Source organism: Centruroides sculpturatus, unplaced genomic scaffold (assembly GCF_000671375.1).
Source record: "Centruroides sculpturatus isolate CEXI.00-Female unplaced genomic scaffold, Cexi_2.0 scaffold1388, whole genome shotgun sequence".
Taxonomy (NCBI): domain Eukaryota; kingdom Metazoa; phylum Arthropoda; class Arachnida; order Scorpiones; family Buthidae; genus Centruroides; species Centruroides sculpturatus.
The window spans coordinates 93,943-102,217 of NW_019385644.1; the positions used below are offsets into that span (position 1 = coordinate 93,943).

The window sequence follows — 8,275 nt, forward strand, 5'->3', positions numbered from 1 at the left end:
TACAACACGTTTTCTTTTCGATGACATATCGGTAATATTAAAAGTAAATACTGTATTTAAATCGTGATCAAATTTTCAAGAAACAAACGTTCGTATTGAATTTGTACTACTACTGACCAGCGCTAACAGACTACCTATTGTTTAAAAGGCCCGCCGGTGGCGCAAGAAGACGGATTTTATAAAATAAAAAGCAGTTGAAACTGTATTTTTATGAATAAAAGTTTGACAAACTAACATTTTTTGACGAGTAAAATTTTTTCATCGCATTCACGGCTTTTAAGTAATGCATAAACCTTCAAGGCCCTTCGGACCGCGTGACATAGGAGGTGGCCCACATCGTCCATGCCTAACGCCGCCCTTGATCATAGAAATGATGTAATTTGAATATAAATTATTTATAAATACGTATGTCAAATTATATTTTTATTACGACACAAAATATATTTAAGAGTTTATGATCACTGTGCCGGGTGAGACGTTGAAACAACAAGTTATGCATTCCATCACGTATAGTATATAAACAGTATCGTAATTCGCCAAGTGCAAATCAGCAAATTCGTAAAATTTTTGTTTATTTTGAACGATCCAGATAATAGAGGTTCTACTGTACTTGTATTTTTCCATAAATCCGATCATTTAGGTGGGCGACACCAATATGTTTAAATATATCATATATGTTTTCGTCCATCCAATATGGATCTGAATATTCTAGAAATTAATAAGTTTTTTATAGCTAACTAAAACAGATATTATATATTTAAAAAATAATTACCTTTTTTTTTAATGTTATCCGTTTATCATCATCCGTTTTATATTGGAATTTTTTTTCATTGCTTAAATTTTCTGGAATTATAACAGGGAACCATGTTTCCTCAATCATTTTTAAATCATTATAACTCCCCTCCTCTGTCATTAAAAACGTTTTCACTTCTAACGTCGACTTCATTTTGATGGAGATATAAGAAAAAAGAAGAAATAAAAGTATTTATATTGTATGATTTTCTAGGTCAATGATTTTTTTAAGGGGAGCTATTCGATTACATTCATAAACATTGTCGATATCCTCCCATATCCATTCAGGATCGAAATATTCTGGAAATTATTAAGATATTTAAAAAATAATAAGTTTTACTAAAATATAAAAAAGGATAGTTACCTTGTTTTTTTTAACATAATCCGCTCATTGTTTTCATTGTGCACAATAGGAAGTTTGATCGGAACCCATTTTTCCTCTATTATTTTTACACTTTTCATTTTTAAACGATATTTAATTACATTCTGTATTTCAATAATACCATTCATTTTTGTTGAAGATAGAAGGCAAACTGTAAAATATGTAGAAATGAAAATATTTATATTGTATGTTTTAAATAAGAAAATTATTAATTTTTTCATAGTTGTTCATCTTTTTTACAGATTCACAATCACTATTTGTAATTGATAACCCATTCACAACTAAAAAAATAAAATTGGCAAAAATTGATGATGCAACAACAGAGATGATGAAAAAAATATGATTTAATTATTTCAAAAGACGAATCAATCCCACCATACTCTGTGTATATATCCCATGGATATAATTTAGAAATCAAAGAATTTCGCCAACAATATTATATTTGCCTTGCTAAAACCAGTGCAAAAGGAGAAATTCGAAACGGATTCAATATTCCAGTGAAAGAAATACATTTTTTTTTTCTCCAGGCCCCAANTAATTATTAAGATATTTAAAAAATAATAAGTTTTACTAAAATATAAAAAAAGATAGTTACCTTGTTTTTTTTAACATAATCCGCTCATTGTTTTCATTGTGCACAATAGGAAGTTTGATCGGAACCCATTTTTCCTCTATTATTTTTACACTTTTCATTTTTAAACGATATTTAATTACATTCTGTATTTCAATAATCCCATTCATTTTTGTTGAAGATAGAAGGCAAACTGTAAAATATGTAGAAATGAAAATATTTATATTGTATGTTTTAAATAAGAAAATTATTAATTTTTTCATAGTTGTTCATCTTTTTTACAGATTCACAATCACTATTTGTAATTGATAACCCATTCACAACTAAAAAAATAAAATTGGCAAAAATTGATGATGCAACAACAGAGATGATGAAAAAAATATGATTTAATTATTTCAAAAGACGAATCAATCCCACCATACTCTGTGTATATATCCCATGGATATAATTTAGAAATCAAAGAATTTCGCCAACAATATTATATTTGCCTTGCTAAAACCAGTGCAAAAGGAGAAATTCGAAACGGATTCAATATTCCAGTGAAAGAAATACATTTTTTTTTTTCTCCAGGCCTTAAATGCTGTCCGAAAATATTTGGAAGCTTACATGTAAGTAAATTCTTACAATTTTGTAACAAAAAACTCTCTGATTCTTTTCAAAGAAAAATATGAAGACAAAACATTGCCTTTTGCTAGACAGTTGGAAAATCGCTATTATCTGTTCTGACTAAATATATTTCGCTATTTTGTCAAGTAAGTTTATAAGAAATATAATATTTCTGGAGAATAATAGTAATTGTTTTATTTCACATTTATATAAAAAACCCATTATATTTATCTAATGTTTTTTATTGTCAGAATGTCAGATTTCGATTTTGAGTTTGAAGAACTGTCTGATAGTGATTCAGACAGCTATATCAGCATTAGCCAGGATGTCGTCGTCAGACAACAGCGACAATAGAGATGGCCCCTCTGCCAGAAACTGGATTGAATTAAATCTAGCTAGTTCTCCTCCACGATTTCCTTTTCGGGGAAGTCCAGGGTGTAAATTTACCCTTACATATGTATTTGACCCATTAGCATACTTCTTGCTATTTTTTGACTTGCAGCTTATAAATCTTATTGTGACAGTAACTTCTCGATGCAACAGGCATGGTCATCTAGGGATCAGTGGTGTAAGGAACCAAGTCTGAGCTTTATTTTTATTTTACTTTTATTTTGCTTTCATTATATTTTTGTTTGGGGCTTATGTTTAGTTAAGACGAAGGTTTCCTCACCATTCACCTTAGTAACTTAAAAATAGAAGAAAAACCAACTCACCGACGAAAGAAAAGCGCCGTAGAAAAACTCGCGCACACTTGCGCTTCCCAAGCGGAAAAAGTAAGTCCGCACCGACGAAAAGGGGGGGAGACCCCACAACCCAGTTAGGAAACGCTAAACCTTAAAAGAATAAAGCATCCCGATAATTGTTGAAAAAGAATAATGTAAAAGGTTAGCGAAGTATTGTCGGAAAATAATCTGCCAGATAAACAAGAAAAATTTAATGTTAAAGATAAGTATGTAAATGAGGAGAGTGAGCTCATTCAGAATTGTGACGTCACCTCACACTATAAAGCCTCTAACTCAAGTGAAAACGAACGAGGTGAATTCCTGATAGCAACGAGCTTATAGCAGTGAACGAGAGAGAGGTGTCCGATAGGATTTTGAAGTTATTCGATTTGTGGATCGACGATTATAGAAAGTCTTGAGAGTTTGAGGAAATAGGTTCCTAGTATATTGAGGTGACGATTAGGATCTTTAATTTATAAGAATTATTGTTTATAAGTTAATTCTTTGATTTTGTCGAATTCCAAAGGGGAATAGAATTAAGTTAGAAATAGATTGATTTGAGTTTGTCGGATTGATTCTTGTTGATTTCATTGAATAAATTATTGTTTGATTTTTACTAAATACTGTATAGAATTTATTAATAGAAGTTTAATTAAATATTTGATTTTGTTATTGACAAACTTTGTCATTATTTAATTCGGTGCACGCTTAAAGTCCAGGCCTGGCACACTAACGCGAATCCGCGTAAAGTACCCGTTAGGGAACGGCTATTTCCGGCACACAGTAGTGTCGATAATCGTTGGAAAGTCGGAAAAATAATATAGTACTTTACAGTGGGAGCCAGTAACAGTCGGAGAAATATACATATTTCTAACAATTTGTATATTACAAGGCCTGTTATACAAACCATCTGAGAGAATGTACTGGTCCAGGTATCTTCTAAACACCCCAATTTTTGGAAAACTGATGACAAAGAAAAGATACTCGGAAATAAAAAAAAAATTGCATTTTGCAGACAGTTAAACTTTTAATGTGGAAACACAAGAGAATCCTAAACTTTGGAAAATTTGGCCAGAAGTAAAAGATCTTAATTTAAAATTCTCCCGCTTTTATACCCCCAAACAAAACATCAGCATTGATGAGAGCCTGCTATTGTTCAAAGGCCATCTTTCCTGGAGGCAGTAGATTCCTCAGAAACAGTCTTGTTACATGGTAAAATTTACACAGGAAAATGCACTTGCCTAAATCAAAAGTATGGAAATATGTAGTTTACATCTCAAATCGTATTAACGTTAATGGACCCATTGTTAGACAAGGGATACTGTCTAACTACGGATAATTATTATACTTCCCCACATTTAGCAGATTGTTGTGGAACAGTACACACAACAAGGAAAGATGTTCCAAAGGTACTACATCAAAAAAAATTGAAAAAAGGAGAGACTATGGCAATGCAGGGAGGTAGAGTGATGATTCAAAAATGTCACGATAGGAGAACAGTCACTTTCCTCTCTACATTCCACATTCCAACAATTGTAAGTAAGGAAATACATACTGGTAGTGTAGTAATGAAGTCACATGTTGTTGACCTTTTTGATCAGCATCTCCATGATTATACTGTGGCAAGAAATACTACAAAAAAAATATTTTTTCAATTATTGGACATTTCTCTGTATAATGCTTATGTTTTGTATAAAAAAAATGGTGGAGAGAAAACGAATCTGTCATTTAGAATGACCCTCATAGAACGTCTTATAACAATGTACCACACCAAAACAATGGCAAATAGCGATAATTATCAGATTCGATTAAAGAATATTGCGTTAAAAAGTAAACAAAATAGAAATTAGTCCTAGCATCTTAATTGGAATGGAAAAAGCATTAGAAAATTCTGTAATTAAAATGCCTTATTGACGACTCAATATTAAAGTGTTTATTAAAGTGTTTACACTAAGTAAAGGTATTTTGGGTTCAAATATTTCAAATGCAATAATTGGTCAAATCCCAAAAAGAATTATAATCAGATTAGTACGTAATAATGCATGTAATGGACAGATCGATTTAAATCCTTTCAATTTTGAAAATTTCAATTTAAATTATATTTCTGTTATAAAGGATTCAATTTTAATTCTTCCTAATCCTTATACTCCCGATTTCGATGAAAAAAGCTACACTCGAAGTTATGCAACATTATTCGAAGAGATAGGGGAATTCCCTATGGAAAATACTCTATATCGTATTCCGACTACGCGCAAGGATACATGTTTCACGTCTTTGATTTAACTCTGGATAAGGCAGTGCCTGAGAATCACACAAGTGTATTAACACAAGGAAACGTTTCTATAAACTTAAAGTTCAAAAGATCTTTACCAGAGACGGTTAACGTGGTGTGCTTTTTAGAGTATCGTAATACAATAGAAAATCGATCGATCTCGGAATATTTACATCGACTACTAAATGATGGATACGATTACCTTATGGAAACAAGCATTAGGAGATGTCGAAATTAGCAAGACATTTGGAGGCGTCTATCCGTCAAATTTATTACCCGAAAAAATTGAAAAGAAGAAAGGATTTATAGTTAATACCGATAACAGTCTAAAGCCGGGACAACATTGGATAGCGATATATCTTCAAGATTTGACGTGTTTTTACTTCGACTCGTACAGATTACCTCCTAAAAACCGATTGATTATAAAATTTATTCGTCGGAATTCGAATCATTTACACTGGAACCAATTGAGTTTGCGAGGACCATATAGTTTTACGTGCAGATACTTTTGTCTATATTTTCTCTATAAAATACCGAGAAATCAAGATATGCGAATATTACAACCTACTACTAAATTATTCAATGATACTTTTGTAATGAGATTTATACACAATAATTTCTGTTTGGGTAAATTACCATCTAATATAAAAATTAAATGTAATCAATGTAGCAATAGTTTACTCAAATAAAAGTCTATTTTTAAAAAACTAAAAAGTGTGTTTATTGAACCTGGGAAAAAAAACATTAAATTTAACCGCACATATCCGAAAACCATAGAAATATTTTTACTCACCATTTTTTTCTTTAATCTAACGCTCCTACCATGTCCATTCCTAAAAAATAATATTAAATCGTTTAAGAAAAACTAAACAAATATATTTAAAATTTATAAATTTTTTGAAAAAAGATCCTTACCATCTACATAGGTGTATAAGCTTAAATCCGCTGTTTTTTAGTCAGAAAAACACACGTTTTTTTCTTAGAAAGCAAAAACAAATTTATTCAAAGTACTTTCCCTCACTAGTGACACATTTGTTCCATCTCTCGGGCAATGTGTGGATACCATGCCAAAAAAATTTCTTCTCTTTCGAGGCAAACCACTCATCAAGCCATTTTCGGACGTCTTCGTAAGAATCGAAGTGCCGCTCAGCAAGCGCGTGGCCCATCGATGAAAAGAGGTGATAGTCGGAAGGGGCCAGGTCTGGTGAATAAGCGGGATGGGGTAGCACCTCCCAGTTGAGTGTCTCCAAGTAGTTTCGGACCAATGTTGACACATGCGATGGTGCATTGTCGTGGAGGAAAATCAGCTTGTCGTGTCTTTGCTGATAATCCGGCCTTTTTTCACGCAGAGCACAGTGCAATTTGATCAGTTGTTGGTGGTAGCGGTGAGCATTGACAGTTTCACCAGGTTTCAACAGCTCATAGTAGACAATACCCTGCTGATCCCACCAAACGCACAGCATTGTCTTCCGTCCAAAGCGATTTGGTCTTGGGAAAGATGTTGATGGTTTGCCTGGATCAACCCACGATTTCTTGCGTTTAGGATTCTCAAAATATATCCATTTCTCATCGCCAGTTACAATCCGATGCAGAAACGACTTTCTTTTTTGTCTGGCGAGCAAGATTTCGCATGTGTTTTGGCGTCGCTCCATCTGCCTATCGTTCAATTCATGCGGCACCCATTTTCCAATCTTCTGAATCTTCCCCATGGCACATAGACGCATGGAAATGGCTGTTTGAGTAACACCTAATTGCTCGGCAAGCATTTTTTGTGATTGGGTATTGTCCTCATCCAAAAGAGCCTGCAGTTGATGGTCCTCAACCTTCCTGGGCTGATTTTCACGCTTTTTGTCACTCAGGTAAAAATTTCCATCTTTGAACCGACGAAACCAATCTCTGCACGTGGTTTCCGATAAAGCTCTGTCTCCATTAGCCTCCACAAGCATTCGATGTGTTTCGGCAGCCGATTTCTTCAAATTAAAGCAGAAAAGCAAAGCTTGCCGCATATGCTCTTTTTCTGGCACAAAAGTACACATGATTACAAAAAAAATATATGTTGTTGTATGAAATATCTGATGATGTGCACTGATTAATGTTGACAGACGTCAAAATCATCAAAAAAACAATATGGCGTCTTCATGGTAACTTAATACGCTCGCTTACGCCATCTATTAGCAAACAGCGGATTTAAGCTTATACACCTGGTAGAAATAAAACAAGGGTTTCCCCTTTATAATGAATTACGCTCCAATTTTTTTCACTTTTTCACAGTAGCGCCAGCGTTTCACTAATCAGTTTATCTTTTTGTTTAAAGAAAGTTTTACTACCCCAAAAAATTTCGTATTCTTTATATTCAAAAATTTATAATTTCGTATAAATATGTTGGTTTTGTGGGAAGAGACCAACATACTTGAATACATCATGTATATTTTCATACATCCAATATGGATGTGGATAATCTAGAAATTAATAAGTTTTTTAAAGCTAGCTAAAACAGATATTATATACAGTAGAACCTCCATTATCCGGATTTTTGATTGTTCCGGATTGTTCAAAATAAAAATTTTACAAATTTGCTGATTTGCACTTGGCTAATTATGACACTGTTTATGTACTGTACATGATGGAATGCATAACTTTTTTTGTTTCAACAACGTCTCACCCAGCACAGTGGTCGTAAGCTCTTAAATATATTTTATGTAGTAATAAAAATATAACTTGACGTACATATTTATAAATAATTTATATTCAAATTACATCATTTCTGTGACCAAGGGCGGCATAAGGCATGGACGACGTGGGCCACCGCCTATGCCTCGCGGTCCGAAGGGCCTCGCGCCTCGAAGGTTTATGCATTACTTAAAAGCCGCGAACGCGACGAAAAAATTTTACTCGTCATAAAACGATAAATAGTTTGTCAAATTTTTATT

The 8,275-nt window shown here is 33.1% G+C and overlaps 1 protein-coding gene across 1 annotated transcript in view; it reads right to left on the reverse strand.

The window, feature by feature from the left end:
* Positions 1–7,012, reverse strand: part of LOC111640839 (bcl-2-related ovarian killer protein-like) — a 9,178-nt gene extending 2,166 nt beyond the window's left edge. Inside the window, exons 1-2 of the mRNA XM_023386908.1 lie at positions 6,869–7,012; positions 3,461–3,479 (exon numbers count right to left, since the gene is read on the reverse strand). Coding sequence (XP_023242676.1) covers positions 3,461–3,479; positions 6,869–6,915 — 66 coding nt within the window. The 5' untranslated portion in view covers positions 6,916–7,012. The remainder of the gene's footprint in view (positions 1–3,460; positions 3,480–6,868) is intronic.
* Between the last annotated feature and the right edge of the window lie 1,263 nt (positions 7,013–8,275).